This window comes from Eubalaena glacialis, chromosome 3, assembly GCF_028564815.1.
Source record: "Eubalaena glacialis isolate mEubGla1 chromosome 3, mEubGla1.1.hap2.+ XY, whole genome shotgun sequence".
NCBI classification, from domain to species: Eukaryota; Metazoa; Chordata; class Mammalia; order Artiodactyla; family Balaenidae; genus Eubalaena; species Eubalaena glacialis.
Window position 1 is genome coordinate 117,934,541 of NC_083718.1, and position 20,311 is coordinate 117,954,851.

A 20,311-nucleotide genomic window follows, 5' to 3' on the forward strand; every position below is an offset into this window, starting at 1 on the left:
TCCATTTCCAAGCCTGTCAGGCCACTCACATTTCTATCTACCTAGATGGAGGGACTCTCACTTCTGTTTTACTGATGGAACTAGTATTAGTTTCCTAGGGCTGCAGTAAGAACCAGTTCTGGAGGCTACAATGTCCAGAGGCTCTAGACTGAAGGCTGAAGACTCTTCCCTTGCCTCTTCCAGTTTCCATTGGCTCCTGGCATTCCTTGGCTTGTGGCCACATGGCTCTCATCTCTACTTCCACTTTCACATGACCTTCTTCTATGTTTCTCCATGTCTCAAATCTCCCTCTCCCTTCTCTTAGAAAGACACTGGTCATTGGATTGAGAGCCCATGTTAAGTCCAGGATGATCTCATTTTGAGATCCTTACCTTAATTATATCTACAGTTGGATCCTTGTTCCAAATAAGCTCACATCCTGAGGTTCCAGGGAGACATATTCTTTGAGAGCCCCAATTCAACCCACTACAGGACTATCATCGATGATGTTGGTTCTTTAAAACCTCACTTCATAAAGTGTATTCTGTGGAGCACTAGTCCCTTGAGATTCTTTGAACAACCCCCCACCTCGCCCCCGCCAAAAAAAAACAAAAAAAGGAGGTAAGATGTTCTGTTGTCAAGTAAGTTTGGAAAAGCTGCATTCCCTCTTGAAGAGTCACAAATCACAGAAGCTCATTAAAGGTTTGCCATGTCCTGCAATTAGGAAGCTGTTTAACTTTGTCAAAGTCATTGTTTCCCCAAACTTAACTGACCAAAAAGAGCTTCTTCTTTTTTTTCTTTTAAATAACACGTTATTAACGTTCCATGGAATGCACTGAGAAATATCGGACCCACAATATTTCAGTAAATAAATATGGGCCTCCAACCTCACATCTCTATTATCTAGTCTTTCCTGAAGTTTTTCTTAGGATTCAACAGTAGTCCACGGATAGCCCCTTCTATTTCTTTTGTTTACCGAGTTGTAAGCAAGCCTATTTACAGCACGACCTCATATCACACGGATTTAGCCGTACTGTAGGACAGGTCTCCCGAAACAAAAAAATACTGCATCAAAACATGATCTTTTAAAGCCTTTACAAGGAATTAGTATGGTCCAAACCCAGCATTATGAAAAAAACTCATTTCATAATTTTTCCATTTTTGTTGGTCCAAGGTTTCCTCCCCTTTGGTGTCTAAGCTTTGCTATATCTGACACCCTTTTACTCAAAATAGCATTACATGTCAAGGGAGTAAAATTCTGATCCTGATTGTACCAATAAAGACCTGAAAAGCTTTATGCAAATCACTTAATTTTACAGTGAAGCCTCAATTCCTCAGTCTGAAAAATGGGTTTATTTTAGTCTAATAACCTCATGGAATTATTTTAAAGATCACATTTGAAAATAGATATGTAAACATTTTACCAGCTTTAAAAAAACCACCTTAAGTTTTTTACTTGTTGTTATTAAATAGCTTTTGGAAAGGAAATTGGGAATGACTGTTCTTTGTGAAAGAATTAAGACAGAACCTATTAAAATAACAGTGCTCACGTGTAAATTATACTTGAGCCAGTGAGGCCCGTGTATCCTGAAAAGAAGGAAAGAGGGAAGGAAGGAAGGATGGAAGGAAAGAAGGAAGGAAGGAAGGAAGAGAGGGAGGGAGGGAGGGAGGGAGGGAGTCCAGCTAGGGCCGGCTTCTGGACAGACAATCTGTGCAGTCACACAGGTCCCATACCTAGAAGGACCCCACATTGGTTTAATACTCTGCTCTCACCATCTTGAAATTCTTAATAATTTTTGAGCAAGGGGCCCTGCGTTTTCACTTTGCACTAGGCCCTCCAAATTATGTAGTCTGTCCTAGGCCCACCCTTCCTTTCCTCATAACCCGGTAAGAAAGTTATTGAGAGACCCCTCTCCAGCAGAAGTTAGACAACATTCCAACTACATCGATCCTACAATTTCATTTCTGCAAGTAAAGGTTACCATTAAGGGACCTCATTCCAGTTCACCAAACACTAAAAACCAATCTTTGGGCCTGCTCCAAGTCCTGAGTCCCTTCATATTTTAAGTTTATGCAGTTTGAAAAAACCCAGGCCACAAAGCCAGCTAGAACATTTTAAATTCTGGGTGTGGCCCAAGTGTTATTTTTAAGCCATTCAATGAGTCCTTTCAAAATTTGAACTCTCACAAAGTTACTCCTGTGCCGAAAGCTTTTTAATGATCAGAAAATGGCAATTTGCAATAAAAATGTTGACACCAGCGCACTCCGGGGGCAGGGTTTCTCTGCTCGGAGCATAGTACGTGGGCAATATGGTACTGCGGGCAGCAACACATAACTGACAAGAAGCAGAGTCTGAGCAGGCATGGAGGTCAGAGTTTGTGAGTTTGTGAAGCTGGGATGGATTATGTCACTGGACTTTGGTAAACACTCTTGCCAATTGTGTTGGCCAGTACTGCTGCATATTTATAATAACCAGGTATATTCAGATTTTACTTGTTTTATTGTATTTACTTCAAGGTGTTAAAGAGAATGGCATTGTCTCTGTAACTGCTGTTGCTCAGAGGAAGATAAAGTTTAAGAAAGGACACTGAGTGAATAGGCGTTGAGATCCAGAAATTGTCATTTATTTGGATAGTAGAGTTTATTGAGTTGTTTTTAGGGACCACTGAGTTCTCTCTCTTTCATTCTCCCCCTCTCAGTCTTGTTCCTTTCAATTGTTTTAATATCTTGGAAATTTGGACATCATTTTAATATTTCTTTATGATTTTCCTCTCTCAGATTCAGAAAGCAAGTGCTGTGTGCTTTCCCCCCATCTTCAACTTTGCACGGAATTGAAATGGCATTGGTGCACTCCTTTACCGGCAACAAAAATGGCTTAATTTATGTGGCCCTGTGTGTTGCCAAGCCAGCTCAGTTTGCACCCCATCCACATCACTGATGATGGCACATCTCACAACAATACTTGTTAGTAGCGGAGACTGATTTAACAGATGGAGTCCAAAACAGTGTTTACACAAGTTCTGTAAAAATAGTGGTTTTTACAACACATTGGCAATTTTATGGTAGATTGAAGAAGAAAAAAGAACCTACTTATCATTTAGATTAGCTTTTCCCATAAGATTGTGAAAATGTTAAGAGAGATTAATCTCAGGCCAAACAAGAAAAAAGGAAAGAAAGAAATATCTGGTGTGGTAAGAAGTGAATATTAAAAGAGAAGAGAATCTCTCAGATAGATACAGAAGACTGAACGTGAAACGTTGGTTTAACCAAACTATGTACCATTGACAGTAAAATCATAATACTTCTTAGGTATCGTGATACCCTTCCATCCATCAGAATTAAATAAGAATTATCATCACCATCAGACTTCGGAGGCACATGAAAAGCTTCACTGTGGGTCAGACCACACTGTGGCTCGGAAGCTAAGTGGGGTCTACACATAACCACAAAAATCCTGGAATTTTAACATTAAGAAACCTTTAGTGGTCATCTAGTCCAGCACTATCCAATAGAACTTTCTACAATGCTGGGTATGGTCCAAATCTATGCTGTCCGTTATGATTGCCATTAGCCACCTGTGGTTAGTAGGCATGAGAAATGGGACTAGCAACCAAGGAATTATATTTTTAATTTAATTTAATTTAAATTAATTTAAATTTAAATGGTCACACCACACGTGGCTAGCAGCTACCACAGTCGCTAACCCAGCATGGTTCAGCCCCTCTGGTTTACAGAGAGGAATGGAATCTAGAGAGGTTCAGGGCCTCATGCAAAGTCCCACATCAACTTAGAGAGGAGCCATCACTATCAGAGCAAGGGTGCTGCCTCCCAGGCAGCTGCTCCAACTGTTCAGTGCTGGTGCCCAGTTCCTGGGCCCCAACAAAGCACAGAGTTGCTCAAAGTGAAGTGAAAAAGATCGGGGCAACATCTTATGTTTTTCATACAGCTCAACTGACCCAAGTTTTAACTTTTTATAGATTTTCATCGATGTTATAGTTTTTCATGCTATTATAGACAAATTCCATATTTAATTTTAAAACTATTGAAGAGATAAGTTAAAAATTGACAAACCGGGCTTCCCTGCTGGCGCAGTGGTTGAGAATCTGCCTGCCAATGCAGGGGACACGGGTTCGAGCCCTGGTCTGGGAAGATCCCACATGCCGCGGAGCAACTAGGCCCGTGAGCCACAATTACTGAGCCTGCACGTCTGAAGCCTGTGCTCCGCAACAAGAGAGGCCGCGACAGTGAGAGGCCCGCGCACCGCGATGAAGAGTGGCCCCCACTTGCCGCAACTAGAGAAAGCCCTCGCACAGAAACGAAGACCCAACACAGCCAAAAGTAAAAAAATAATAAATAAATTAATTAATTAAAAAGAAAAATTGACAAACCTATGTTGTCTTCCAATTTGTTTAATTTTTTAAGTTTTACTGGTCTCTGAAGTCTAGTTCCAGAGTCTTAGAACCAGGTATTAAACCCCAGGTAGGCAGTGCACCAGAGTCAGGTGTACCCTCTAATTATGTCATAATTTCTCAGAAAGCAATAATTTCTTATACCTCTTTTGAAACCTCCACAATGTATACAAACTTGCTAGACACATAATAGACATTGAGTAATTCCTCACTGGACAGAATTAGATTTTAAAAATGATGCCCTCTCTCATAAGGCAAGCATGCAAGTTATCTGAGCAGAGTATTATTTTAAGTGATTGTCAGTCATTTACACAAACTGATTTTACCATAAGGAGTACTTTAAATAGATGGCATTTTCTAATTCATAAAACCCTTTCACCCACATTCTCGCCTTTAATCCTAACAATATTATGAGACATAAGATAGAAGACCACTACAATTCTCATGTTGCAGTCAGAAACCAGATGCAGAAAGGTGAAGTGCTTGTTCAAGGGTCCACAGGTAGTAGGTGTGGAGCCAAGACTGCGGTAATGCCCTGAACTCTGTGGCCAGTTATCTTTCTAGCACATCTCAGAAAGAGAGTGAGGAGATGAAAGCTGGGGATAGGGCAGCAACGCAATCTCAGTAAACTCAAATTTAACAACCACATTTATTGAGCACCTTCTGTGTCCAGGTTCCAGATAGTGTAGGGAACACAAAGATAAATGATTCAGAGCCCCAGCTCTCAAAGAAGTTTACCTGAGAAGCAGGCACTGCAGAGAGAAGACAGACCGGTGAGTTCAGATGGCGGGGGTGGGAGGAATGGGTACAGGCGTTCAGGGCCGCAAGTGCCATCCCAAGAGGAAAAGCCAAAGTGATGGGGAGGGAAGTGGGCCCGATGTGCCCAAGGAAGCAGGAAGCCATTGAAGTCTTTTTTTTTCCAGCTTTTTGGAAATATAATTGACATACAACACTGTACGTTTAAGGTGTACAGCGTGATGATTTGATGCACGTATATATTGCAAAACGATTACCACAAAAAGATTAGTTAGCACATCCATTACCTCACACAGCTGCCATTGTGTGTGATGAGAACTTTTAAGATTTAATCCCTTTTCAACTCTCAAGTACACAATACAGGATTGTTAACTCTAATCACCATGCTGTGCATCAGATCCCCAGAACTTATTTATCCTATAACTGCTAGTTTCTACCCTTTGACAAAAATCTCCGCATTTCCCCCAGGCCTCACCTCTACCACCAACCTACTCTGTTTCTATGAGTTTGACCTTTCTAGACTCTACATGTACGTGAGATCATACAGTATTTGTCTATCTCTGACTGACTTATTTCACTTAGCATAACGCACTCAAAGTTCATCCATCTTGTTGCACGTGGCAGATTTCCTTCTTTCTTGTGGCCGAATAATATTCCATTGTGTGTGTGTATGTGTGTGTGTGTGTGTATAGATATAGATATAGATGATATAGATATAGATATAGATATAGATATGCCACATCTTCTTTATCCATTCGTCCATCAATGGACTCAGGTTGTTTCCATGTCTTGGTGATTATAAATAATACTGCAGTGAACATGGGGTTGCAGATATCTCTTCAAATAGTGGTTTCACTTCTTTCACAGATATACCCAGAAGTGAGATTGCTGAATTATATAGTAGTTCTATTTTTAATTTTTTGAGGAACTTCCATAGGTTCCCCCACTATCTTCCACAGTGGCTGTACCAATTTACATTCCTGGCATTGAATTCTTAAGCGTAGGGTGTGACAGCAGAAGAGACCTAGGGGCACCAATGGAGAGTGAAGAAACAGTAAAATCAACAGCGCACTCAAGAGGGATTGAGAAACTGTCCAGTGCTAGACGGAGTGCACCCGGGTGCTGCCTCCAGGCCAGGAAGATAAAAAACGCTCCAGAATCGCTGAGATCTTTTGTCTTCTTCGAAATATTTTGTAAGCGATGAGCATCATCTCTCTTAGTAGCCAGTTTCTATGTCTTATCAAACTAATGATTGAAGAAGTGCTTCCTGGTACTAATCAAAAGCCTCCTGCTTCAGTGTTTTGTTTTCTCTGACTTAGTCACCTGGGGCATTTAGGGCCACTGATGCGTGATAAAACAGGCCCCTGCCCTAAGATTACTGGGCTCTTCCCAGCAACTTGCGACACGTAGCCTTTGCCATGATCCATTTATTCTTTCAACAAGCACTCAGTAATTGCCTGTGATATTCAAGGCACTCCTACTCAAAGTCAATGTTAATACTTCTCTTAGGCCAGTTGTTTGGAATGTTACAAAATATGGTACAAACAGGATTACTTCTTAGACAACCAGTGTTATACAGGCGAATGACTAACAGGTCAATAGCACACACATAGACGCTGTCCAACTTCAGCGGAAGAGTCCTTTTTAGAGAGTCTGTTCTAGACTCCTTGTGACCATCTCTCTGGGTCTAGCCTGTCCCTGGACTGAGGACATCTTTCCCCAAGTTCCTTTGTGACTCTACTAGACCGTTCCTTACTCAAACCTAGCTTCCTACAAACTATACCAGGCACCTAAGGAAAAGAGAGGTATATTTGTTTGTTTGGTTTTTCCTGCCCACCAGCTCTCATGTTCTGTCTGAGCTGAGCCCCACTCTTTCTGAAATATCCTGACTCCCCAAAGAAAATGCCATTTCTGATACCCAACTCCTACAAGAACTAATTCTTGGTTTCTATGTCTGGCCTCTATCTCCCACAGAGACACCAAAGTGTGTTTCCTTTTCTTCATGGTTTCATCTAGAACCCAGAGCCAGAGTGTCCCGTGATGGGACCAGAGGCATCTCTCCTCTGTCCATTGCTGATCAGCTCTTAGCAGCCAGATCCGGTCAGTTTATAATGGTTCATTCATTCATTCAAAAACACTTATTGATTACCTACTCTGTATCAGACACTATAGATACTAGGGCCATAAAAGAAGGAAGGTGGTGGCGGAGGGGGAGGGAAATTGTGAGCCCTTGTGCCCTAGGAATTTACAGTCTAGTGAAAGACAAAGGCAAATACATAGATATTTATAATACAACGTAATTAGTACATGATAAGAGAAAACACAGTTTGCCAAACAAGCATGAAGAGCATCCAACCCACACTCAGACCCCACACGAGAGATACAAATGAGAGGCCTATGGGGTTAAAATTTCAATATTAATAGAGCCTTTTCACCCTACAGTATTTTTTTTTAACATAGCTATTTTCTTCCTCTTGAGTTAGGGCCGTAGCGCAGCATGTATGCACCAAAATGGTCGTACTTATTGGTAAATCACCGCTTCCCTGAATCCCCAGTGCCTCTCCTGCCCTGACTCGCTGTCCTCTTCCCAAGGCACCATTGCTCCTTCACTCCATAAGCTGGTGCCTGGCAAGGTGGGGACTGCAGATCCTGCTCCATACTGGGTGTTCAACATGCTCAGTGTCACGCTTGCGCTGTCATATTTATCTCTCTCCTCTGCATCTTTCTGCACAAGTGACAAAGATAACACTGAGAATATAGACTGACGGAGAGATAGAAGCAATATTTGCTTATGAATTCTAGGGTAAATTTAAATTTGTATTACAAATTCTCTATTTTTACAACATACAGATTTCACGTTGGGTTCGATGTTCTAATATTTGAAGGGTTGGTGATCTCCAATAGTGTATAATATCTGATTTGCTAAACTTTTCTCTGCCTAACCCAAACACATCCAGTGAGCCTACTATGGTACAAAAGGAATCCAATCCATGTTTGTAATTCTAGTTTCAGCAACAGCTAGAAAAGGAAATGAGAGGAATTTGGTTGAGGGATTTGTATTGTTGCCTTAACAAGGAACAAGTTGCAAGTTGACCCTGTTTGCCGTTTTTCTACAGGATCCTCTGAGAAGTTGGCTAGGGCTGCTTCAGGCCTGCTACCACTTAAACCCAGAATGTACATGGAGGAAAATTTCAAGGTGGGAAAATTAAGCCCTCAAAATACAAATTTATATCTGATTTTAAAACCTTTTAGAATGAGTGTACCTGGTCCTAAGACCCTGCCTGAGTCCACAGGTATAGAACCTCCTGAAGAAGATCCCATTTTGTCTGGCCCTCCCATAAGGTCAGGTTGCCCCAGGAGTCCTGCTTGGTTCTCCTAACAGTGGTTCTCAAACTTCAGTGTGGATCAGAATCACCTGGAAGGCTTGTTAAAATACAGATTGCTGGGCCCTATACCCAGAGTTTCTGATTCAATAGGTCTGAGATGAAGCCCAAGGAATTTCATTTCCAACATGTTCCCAGGTACACATCCTGTTGGTCCGGGGACCACACTTTGAGAACCACTGCTTTACAAAAACCACAATACCACTCATGGCCAATTTGCAATCCCCATCCTTTTTTTCATTGTTACACATGGAGATCCTCCGGGCTGCATAGAACTTAACTGAGTAAATCAAAGAGAAAATATAATTTGGCCGTGACACAATTACTAAAAGGTTTACAACACTATACATCTTTCCAGCAGCTGTGTTCTGTAACCCCTTCCTGATGGATGGATTTGAAAAATTCCATAAACATTCTTAAAGTCTTACTGGTCCCCAGCATTTGCATGGGGCTTTCCACCCCATGCTTCATCATGGTCACTCAGGCTTAAACCATCACTTCCCCAACTGCTCTCACAAAAGGAGCATAAATATCAGCCTTGCAGGAGACTAACTCAGAACTTCTCTGTCAACAACAGACTTCTGAATGAGAAGAAAACTAAGAGAAGCAAAATAACACATCTCTTTGGGGTGGATGTCCTCATTCTCTTTAAGCCCAGAATAATTTTTTTTCAGCCTGGGGCTTATGAAAATCTGCTTATTTGCATGATTTTATTGGGCAAGTTTCTAAAACACATCCTTTCCTGACAAAGCCACCCTTTTGTCCTCCTTCTTTCATCTTTAAAGTGCTTGCTCTGTCAGTAAAATTAAAAATACTTGACAAGCTTTATATGTTCACTGGCTTAAAGGGCTGGAGGCACAAATATTTGACTTCAGCATGTGCTTGTTTATTAATTATAGGTTAATTTTTATTTGAATCACGATCTCTCTATCTGCCTATACAACCACAAACATGTACCTTCATTGTTATCACTGTTTGCATCAGAGAGCTCTTAATCAATCATTAAAAGTTGTTTCATATCATGGACAGAAGATTATTCATGTCTTATTGTTGAAAAGCTTACCTAAGCTGATGTTTTCAAAACTGAAACAGTTCATCACATTTGGCATATTTGGGGTTTTGCTTAATACACAAGCCTACCTTGTCCAAGTGAAAGTAGCAAATGACAAAGATCACACTGGGAATATACTGATGGAGAGATAGACCGCCCAGAGAATGTATCTAGTTGAAAGCATCCGAATATGTTTTCAATGGTGAGAATCAGTAACGAAGACATGTATTTAAAAGAAGCTGGGACAGTTTCATTTTCAAATTTAGTGTTTAGACGAAGATATTTCTATTTTTAAAAATCCCCATGAATATTTTTCATTTCCTATTCTGCTGTTTGTTAATAGTTTCACAGCTTTTCAGCATCTTGGATTGTTCCAGGTGGGAGATATTTGCCAAGTTCTAACAATATGTATTATTCAACCTTCTAAGTAAGACTTAAGTAAGACTTAAAGTAAGACTTCTAAGTAAGACTTAAATTAAATTTTTTTTCATCCCTCTGTCTCTTCAGTAGTCTCTCTGTGCCTTAAAAATAAAATAAAGCATCTTTTTCAAAAACGTGAGCCACATGCACAGCCTCCGAGGAAGTCTTATCTAGTTGTTAGAGCATGAACCTGGCTCTCCAGAGCCCTGGGTACAATTCTCTGCTCCACCACACGCCCTGAATTTGTCACTTATACTCTCAGTGTTCCATTTTTCCCATCAGTAAAATGAGGACAGCATTACCTCTTATAAGTGTGAATGAATCTGTGTTGGTAAAATGTTTTGAAGTTCTCTGATGAAAGCAGATAATGTGGAACCCAGTATTTGACCAGATCTATATTCCCTTGAGCCTAGCGGGAATTAAAGAAATATCTACTCTCAGAGCATTGTGAAGGGGAGGCCCTGGCCTCTTATTATGATACTTATCCTGCAAAAGGAAACAGTTCCTTAAGTGTTTGTGTTGTTTTGTTTTATTTTTGGTTTTTTCCCACTAGCAAGAAAGAAAAAGCGGTAAGAGCCTAGGGCCATGATTATATACTCTCTGATGAAGACAATGAAGCGCACTGGCATATCATCTCCTGCCACTCAGTGGGAGAATTTTCATATCTTGTCCTATGTACATTTATTAACATGGAAACATAGGTTTTTTGTAAAGAATTGGGCAGGATAAGGAAGGTCTGGAAGTGGAAAAAAATCTTATTCATTTCTCTATTGAGAATATTGGAGCTGCAAAAATAAGCTCACGAGTGAAGGAAACTGGAGAGCAAATAGTTTATTTTAAATGCATGCACACATACACACACACACACACACACACACACACACATCTATACCCATGGAAATAAGGAAAATAAGAAATTAGAAAAAAAGAGAAGAAACCTTACTGTGAAAATCTGTTTTCTACGCCGTCTTTGGATTCAGAGAAGGCGAAGACCTTCAGGAAACATTTTAATGTTAAACAACATGCCATCTATTGTCTAGAGCTGGGAATTGAAAAGACCCAACGTCGATTTCTCATTCTGTCCTCACGCATGACAGCCAGTAAGCTTCATGACCCAGTTTATCCTGCAAACCCAAGACTGTAATGATTTAATGAGCAGATATCAGTAAAAGGGGTATCTTTGTTAACCTTTGTTCCTCAAAAAATAGGCAGTGAGAAAGCAGGAAAGAGGGTAAATTTTTAAAAGCCTTGGTGTACAGAGGGAAAAAAAGGCAAGACTTTTATCACTCATAAAAGCCCTATAAGTTGAAGGAAAAAAATAATAGTTCTATAGAGCATAGGTAACATACTAAATATTCATTTACATTCTCCTAATTATAGATATATCATAATATAGGAAAACAAAACAAAGTCAGAGAATCACAGTTAGCATTTGGATAAAACCGTAGCAATCATCTAATTTAATGCTTTAATTTTACCAATGAGAAAAAATGAAGCCTAGAAAGTGACTTACCTAAGGTCACTCAAGTAACTAGTAGCAGATGGGAAAACACAATTCAGATTTTATGAATCTGGGTCTACTGCTTTTTCTACTATACCACACCACCTCTTTAAAGAGCATTCCTTGTAAGAGAGGCAGAAAACATAACTACATAGTCTCAGCTCTGAAATCCTGGTGTGCTCACCAGAGAAATGTTCACCCTCATATTTTCTATGAAAGCCTTTTCATTTAAGAGTTTCAGTTATTTAATTTGATTTAACAAAAACTAAGCACAGCTATCTTTAATGATAAGAATGTCCCTATCCTCCAGGGCCCAGAACTAGATGACACTTCCCATTCCTCTTTGCAGTTATATATGCCCGTGTGATTGACTTCTAGCCAATGAAATGTGAGAAGTGACACATGCCAGCTCCTTGCCTGGCCAGTAAAAACCTCCCATTTGCTCCCTATCCATCATATTCTTGCAGCATTCACTAGCTTGATGCAAGTGGGGATGGTGAACTTAACAATCATAAGTTGAGGATGGTGGAGCCACAAGATGGAAGGAGTCTGGGTCCCTGAACCCCCACATGGAGGAGAGTCACTCACTCATCACGACAGTCATTTTAGAATTCAACTTAGGAGAAAATTAACTCATTTAAGATTAACCACTTAGATACAGGAGTGTATGTGCTATATCGGCTAATGGTACCTTAACTAATATACAAACTCAAGCACCATATATTTACCCAGTTTGCAAATACTTGTGTGGCTTTCTTCCTTCTGCAGTGGTCACGTGGCCTTCTTCATAAAACCTTGATAAAAGCCATATAGATTTGACATTATCTTTTAAGAGAGCTCAGTACAACATGAAAATAATTCTATTGTTGATGGCAATGAAATACAAATCTAAATATAAGACATGGATGATTCAAATGAAAAGGAGTAAAAGTTTTAGGTTGTGTAGATAGTTTTAACTCAGCTAGAGCTGCCGTATGCTTGCCTCATGCCTTGTATTTCTAATTACATTTACAAGGAAATTCGGTTGTCGAATTAGGCCTTAATCTGACAATTCCAAAGTCACACAAATTAGTGGACTAAGCAAGAGCTCCTGGCATCCGGATGATTCGAAATGATGTGTGTTGCAAACAGAAACATATTGTTTGCAAATGCCCATTTGAATAAAAAGCTCTATAGCTTCTACAATCAAAGATATTGCAAAGATGAGCCTAAATATAGAAATATAGAGACATATGTGTGACTTCAGACACAGGAGGGTGGATTTTTGTGACATGTGTGAATTGTCTGTTGGAAGCCTTTTTGTTTTCTTTTTCTTACTTTTATCTTCTGCCTTGCCTGTGGCAGCTCTGCTGTTGGGATATGAACAGTAGCCACGTTTTTCACTCTTTAGGCATGTTTTCTTTGGGTCCAGGGTTCATTCTTCAGTCTTAATAACTGGGAGAAGAATTCTTAACCTAGACCATAAAATTGTATTATTATCCTACGAGGTTAAAGGCCCTTTGTAACTATGAACACTTAACTTCTGACCTTAAAGAGATTTTAAATATGTAAAACTCTCGACAGGGGAGTCTGAAATCATCCTCAAATTAATCTATGCTGTATTAACAAATTGGAGTGGATATTTAGAAAGTACGGTGGCAAAATTTCAACTCTGTGGTTATTAAACCTAATTTGCCCTAAATCCCTGCTGATGGATTTATGTCCCCTGTCTCTTCGGAATCAAAAGCTTCTCCAGAGGATAAACTAAAAGAAGCTAAATAAACATCACCAGGCTGAATGGACGGCCTATTACAATTCTGTCTTTACTGAGGTATCTAGCAACAATACAAACCCTAAGAATGAAAAGTGAGTCACAGAGTATTACTTCACAGAAGATTGCAATGAGTTTGCTGTGGCGTGTCCTTGTAGTTATTTTATGACAATAAGAATCACATCATACAAATATACTGTGGAGAATTAGCTTTGCCTTTAATATTTAGTGGGATACTCTATTTGAAGACATGAGGTGAGTTCACCTAAATAGAAAAGTTGGCCCTAGGTCCAATGGATGAGAAGCTCAAGGGCTGAATTTTCAGTGCTTCTGTTCAATATGTCCTAGGAATGTGTTGAACTTCATTTAGAAAAGCCCTGACTGCTCCTAACTTTGGTCTTCTTTTGCAATGTAAGTACCTGATTACATTTTAGAGAAGAATGTGGCACAAAATTCAAGCTTGTTGGGAATAGACAATTTTACTTTCTCACCTAAAGGTTTATATCCCCACCTGCCTCCCCCCCCAGAAAGGTGTTCTGGAGGTCCCACTGTCTTTGAGACATACACAACCTATAAACAATTTGTTTTCTTCTACAAGGGAGTCCCAAAATTGCCCAAGGTGAGAATAGCAGAAATACCATGACCACAGAGTTAAATTTTCCATAGAGAGTTGTTAGGTTTTTTTAGAATTCCTCCTCTTTGTGGTTCATTGTTTATCGAATCTGCATATAATCCATTTAAAAAATAAAAAAGCATAGCTGCATACCCTGGCTAACCAGAAAATTTATATCTGTAGATACATACTATGGAAGTTTTAAATGATTATATTTTATATTCAGTATCCTTTCTGCTTCTTAAAAACTGAATGTGTCACAAAAATACATGGCATCACGATGGTATCTTTGGTTACGGAGCTAGACCACTGAACTGGATGGCTGCCCACGTGGACAGTTACGTGTGACTGATGAAAACACAGCCTCTTGCTGTCCTAGGTATCAGAAACAAGATCGTGGACAGAAGCCATCCTGAAGGGACCCTGAAAGGATGTGTCAGAGGTGATGCTGGCTACTCTGAGGAAAATGAAGAATGCCTACTTCACTAAAATAAAATGATGTTCATTCCTTGTGTCTGGAATTTATAAGTAAAGAATTGTGTGGCAACTTCAACCTAGTTCTAAAGATATGGCTGTAACATCATGTGCTTTTTTCTCATTTGCTAGACATTATCAAGTTCTTCTAAATCAAATTTTCACAGCCAAGTATACCTTCAAAAACGCCCCTTAAGGAAGGAATGTATGAAAATCAACTATATTTATATATATCCTAGAAGCAAAAAACTAGAAAATCAAACTTAAAATTACATTTAAAATAGCATTAAAACCTAAAATACTTAGGAATAAATTTAACAAAAATGTGCAAGACCATTATATTGAAAATCATAAAGCATTGCTGAGTGAAACTAAAGAAGACAAATAAATAAAGAGCTAGAGCATAGTTTCTGTAGACTGAATTGCATCCTCCCAAAAGTCATATGTTGAAGCCCTAACAGCCAATGTGACTGTGTTTGGAAATAAGGCCTTTAGGTCATTAAGGTTAAATGATGTCGTAAGGCTGGGGCTCTAATCTACTAGTGTTGATGCCTCATAAGAAGAGATAAAGACACCAGAGTTCTCTCTCTCTGCCGTATGAGGACATAGCCATGGTAGTTGTCACCAAACCAGAAAGAGAGACTTCAGCCAACGCTTTACTCTTGGACTTCCCAGACTTCAGAACTGTGAGAAGGCACATTTCTGTTGTTGAATTGTTGAAGCCACCCAGTCTGTGGTATTTTGTATGGCAGCTCAAGCTGACTAAGACAATAGTCTTGGATTTTAAAATATTATTATCAATACTATAAATATTACTATATTGAATATTAATATTGTTAAGAAGTCAGTTCTCCCCAGACTCATCTAGAGATTCAATTAAATCACAGTCAAATAAATATCTTTTCATTGGTAAGAAAAAGGTTTTTTCCAGAAATTGACAAGTTGATTCTAAAATTTACCTGATGGTAAAACTGGAAGAGACAAAGCGATCCTGAAAAAGGAGAGCAAAGTTGAAGGACTCCACTTATCTACTGATTTAAAGATTTTCTTTAAAGCTACAGCAATCAAGACAGTGTGGTATTAATGAAAGGATAGACAAAGAGGTCAATGCAACAGAACAGAGAGTCCAGAAATAGACCCACACATACTGATCAATTGAGTTTTGACAAAGGTGCTAAGGAAATTCAGTGGGAAAAGAAAAGCTTTTTCAAAAGCTAGGACAAGATTTATTCATATCCATAGGAATAAATGAAATGGACACTGACAACCACCTCACACCACACACAAAGAGTAATTTGAGATGGATCATAGACCTAACCATGAAAGCTATTTAAATCTGTAAATTTTCTAAAAGAAAAAGTAGGAGAATATCTTCATGACCTTAATATCCAGAAAATACTTTTTTAGAGAGGACACAAAAAGCACTAATTATAAAAGAAAAACATGATAAATTGGACTTCATCAAAATTAAAACATCTGCTCATTAAAAGGCACTGTTAAAAACATTATTCTCTCAATATTCTCTTCTTCCCTATTCCGTGTGTGTGTGCGTGTGTGTGTGTGTGTCTGGCAAAAGATACATCCAGTATATATAAAGAACTCTTATAACTCAATAACAAGACAGACTATTCAATTTTTAAAAAAGAGAGAAAAGGACTTAAACAGAAAAAATCCAGTAAGCACATGAAAAGGTGTTCAATATTATCAAAGAAATGCAAATTAAATCTCAATGAGATTTAATTCTTCACATCCACTACAAAGGTTAAAATTAAAAAGACTTATAACACTAAATGTAGGCAAGAATGTGGTATAACCAGAACTCTCATATATGCTGATGAGAGTATAAAATGATACAATCATTTTGGGAAAATGTTTGAGAGTTCTTATAGAGTTAAACATACACCTACCCACCAATCCCATTCCAAACAGAAATAAAGGCATATGTTTGCAAAAAGACTTGTACATAAATGTTTATAGCTGCTTTACTCATAATAACTGAAAACTGTAAACAACCTAAATGTCATCATATAGGAGAAGAGATAAACAATTTGTGGTATATTCATACAATATAATAGTACATAGCAATTAAAAGGAACAAACTACTGATACATACAATAATATGGTTGAATCACATAACCATTATGTTGACTCACAAGTGAGACACAAATAAATACATACTGTATAGTTCCATTTATATAAAGTTTAAGAACAGACCAAACTAATCTATGGTATTAGAAATCAGAACAGTGGTAGCCTATGGGAATAAAGATTGATTGGAAGAGAACACAAGGGAAATTTCTTGAGTGTTGGAAATGTTGTTTCTTTTTTTTTTTTTTTAACATCTTTATTGGAGTATAATTGCTTTACAATGGTGTGTTAGTTTCTGCTTTATAACAAAGTGAATCAGTTATACATATACATATGTTCCCATATCTCTTCCCTCTTGCATCTCCCTCCCTCCCACCCTCCCTATCCCACCTCTGTTTCTTGATACGGATGTTTGCTGTATGTGTGTATATATTTGTCAAAATTCATAGAATTGTACACTTAAAATCTGCGAATTCCAATGCATATATATTTTATCGCAAAAGAAATATACAAAAGAAAAAATAGTGAAGGAAAAGTACAGTAGAAAAGACCTGAGCTGCTCCAAACTTTATAAAATACCTCAGTTCCGCCCTCCAAATGTTCTCTAAGCTCACTAAATATTTCTTCTCCCCACTCCGCATCTCAGGGGTCTACTTAGTCTCCAAAAGGTGAACCAGTCTATGAAACATGAAGGTTATACGGGAAAAAACAAAAGACCAGGAAGAGTGGAAATATTTTATTCTAACAGTGATCCACCCTCGTTGCAAATATTTAACACTTTTCAGAATTAGGTGCATCTCTTTCCAGGTGATGATGACTAATTATGATTAGTCATTAATATTTGTATAGTGAATTATAATTGACAGGCAGTTTCTAATATGTGAGAGTATGTATGCCTTGGTGCTATATTAAAATCTATACCCTTCATTTGTTCATTTTCTATTCTAGCCAGTGAATGAACATTAAAAACTGATTTGCTTATCCATATACTTGTACTTAAGAATCAAAAGAATGATTTCCACTTCCACTTTTACAATCACAAAAACCCATTCTGCTTCATTTCTTGGATGCTAAAACTTTAGAATCCAGTGAGTTGGAATCACACTGAATGGTTCTGTAATTTAGGCTCCTTTTTGTTACTCATTTATTCATTAAACAACTATTGCATCCATCAGGTGCTACGTGCTGGGCATTTTCTTGATGTTGGAGTTTCACAGTAAATAAACCCATTCCTCACTTTCAAGGGTGATCCTGTAACAGAAATTTAAATAATACAATACAAGGATGAAAGTATAAATAACGGCTTTTCAAAATATTATGAGAGTCCAAATGAAGGAGGTGTTAACTGTGTAAAGGTCTCTACTTTGAATCTCTTTGGAATAAAGTGAGGCTTAAACAAACAAACAAAATTATCCAGACTGGGATAGGGTGCCATGAAAAACATCAGAGACCTTATATTCAAGTCACTCTTGAAGACAAGCATGGTTTAGCCAGGAGAAGAGGTATGTAAGATGGAAAAGGAGATTAGGGGAAAAAAATCTAGGCAGAAAAAAGAACATGAGCAAAGGCATGGTAGCGTAGCACAAAGGACCAGGGGAGGTCCTTTCTCCAAAGGACCTACTCAGCACTGGGTAAGTAGTGACCACATGCTTCAGGGCAAGAGGAAATACTTCCAGAAAGGGAAAGGGGTCAAATCACAATGATCTTGATATGCCAGGCAAAAAAAGCCTAGAAGTTATTCTGCAGACTAAGAGGAGCTGCTGCCAGTTTAAGCAGGACACTGATGTGATCAGATGAGCACTTTAAAAAGATGCCACTGGGGAGCTTCCCTGGTGGTGCAGTGGTTGAGAATGTGCCTGCCAATGCAGGGGACATGGGTTCGAGCCCTGGTCTGGGAGGATCCCACATGCCGCGGAGCAACTAGGCCCATGAGCCACAACTACTGAGCCTGCGCGTCTGGAGCCTGTGCTCCGCAACAAGAGAGGCCGCGACAGCGAGAGGCCCGCGCACCGCGATGAAGAGTGGTCCCCGCTTGCCACAACTAGAGAAAGCCCTCGCACAGAAATGAAGACCCAACACAGCCATAAATAAATAAATAAACAAAACAAAACAAAAAAAGATGCCACTGGCTTCAGCATGTAGCAGTGGCTCTCAGCCAAGGTGTATCTACACAGGATGTGAGTTGCATCAAAGGCAATTTTTTGTTAGTTGCAGTTAAACTGATGCAATTTTGAGTGACACGCTATTTTTATATGTATTAGAATAAAATTAAGACTATCATTCATTCACTTGTTTCTCCTTCATTCACTTTGATAACACATGCTGAGATCTTCCACGTGCCTCTCCGCAGCTGCTCTCCACCATACACTGTGCCCTGTGAGGCTGATTTTTGTGGACTATAGACCACGTTCATGTGGCCCCCTTCTGTCTTTCAGCTGGGTTCGGACTACAGGGGCACGAGCAGGATATTGGAGGGCAAGAAGAGAGTGAGGTCAGGAGTTTTTTTCCCTCCCATCCTTCCCTACTAGGTTTGTTCCCAATGCAGGTTGGTTGCATCCCTCTACTGAAGGCCGCAGCTCCTGTCAGGTGGTGCCCTCACACGGCTTTCTTTCCAAGTCCCAGCCATTGTTCTGATAATTGTTCCCTCCTTTACCCACTCAGCCAGTGGGTGGTTAATATTCCCAGCTCTTACCAACCTGAGATCCCCTGTGACCTTTTGCTCCTTTTCTTAAATTACATTCACACCTTAGTAAATAGTCCCTTTAGTTAAACCTTCTTAACTTACCCAGTTTAAGTGTGCCTTCTGTTTCTCCAAGGACGCTGACTGATCCACATGCATTTCCCTCATGCTCACAATGAGCCAGGAACTCTTCTCAGCAATGAAGATGAGCAACAGCAACGAAGATGACAAAGTCCCTCGTGTCTTGAAGTTTAAAGTGGAGGAAACATTCAATGACAAATAAACACATAAATATACTATAATGCTTAGAGGTTTGTGTGCTGAAAAAAGAATGCCCAGTGCCATCCCAGCCAGCAGCACGTAGGTGATGAAGGCCATTGTGGGGATATAGAGGTCGGGGGCGTTGAGGTCTTGCCGCGGGGGCAAAGGCACATCACGACTGTACTGCACTTCCCAGTTCTGGTGTGTGTAGGGGAAGACCAGTAGCCCTAGCTTCTTGGCCACATAGGCTGTGTCCACAGCGAAAAAATACTTGAGTTTGTTCACAGACACAAAACGGTGCAGCTCCTTGTGCACCATGTCCTTCCCATGGGATGCGATGGAGCTGCCATAGGTCATAGCCATGTTGGCCATTGGGTCCCCAATCAAGTGGTTGACATTGAAGGCCACGTCGGCTCCTGGGGCGGGGTATCCCCCCGGCTGGCTGGAGTAACCACCGCTTGTGTCATCGAAGAGGGGAGGAGGATCCGGAGCTGCCCGGGCTCTGTGCTTGGAGCCGTGGGCTCCGTAGCCCGAGTGATAAGCCATGGCCCAGACGCTCGCTCTTTCCGAGGGCCCGCTGCGTCGCCTCGTGGTACGAATACTAGTGAGGCAGCTGCTTCGCTTCCTGGGCACCGACCGAGGGTTACCGAGCAGCCAGACACGTCCCCGTCCCGTCCGACGACAGCAGCATGTCCGCAGCGTCATCCTCTGCCCTTTTTTTTTTTTTTTTTTTTTTCTTTTCTTTTCTTAAAGCCTTTACTTTTCAGACATGACAGAAAGAAAGGTAAAAAGAATAAGCAGTTGTCGACTACTGGGGCTGGGTTTGGGGGCTGGCTTGGGATCCTGCTTTGGATAGAGACCTAAGTCAAGTTGATGCTATTTTTTGCACTGAGCTGAAGCTCCTCCACATTCCTAATATGCTTTCTTGTTTGGGGGTGGAAAATAG

The 20,311-nt window shown here is 39.9% G+C and overlaps 1 protein-coding gene across 1 annotated transcript; it reads right to left on the reverse strand.

The window, feature by feature from the left end:
- Positions 1 to 7,665: 7,665 nt before the first annotated feature.
- Positions 7,666 to 20,032, reverse strand: LOC133087148 (protein YIF1A-like). The gene is made up of 2 exons (XM_061183927.1): positions 19,210 to 20,032; positions 7,666 to 7,869 (listed from the first exon to the last, which is right to left on the reverse strand). Exons 1-2 carry the CDS (start codon positions 19,909 to 19,911, stop codon positions 7,666 to 7,668), a joined length of 906 nt encoding a protein of 301 aa, XP_061039910.1. The 5' UTR covers positions 19,912 to 20,032.
- Positions 20,033 to 20,311: the final 279 nt, after the last annotated feature.

Coding starts and splice junctions, on each gene's coding strand:
- LOC133087148 (XM_061183927.1), bottom strand. CDS start 19,911: ATGGCTTATCACTCGGGCTACGGAGCCCACGGCTCCAAGCACAGAGCC. Junction 7,870..19,209: donor AGAAGGCACACTTAAACTGG/GTAAGTTAAGAA, acceptor TCACTTGTGCAG/AAAGATGCAGAGGAGAGAGA.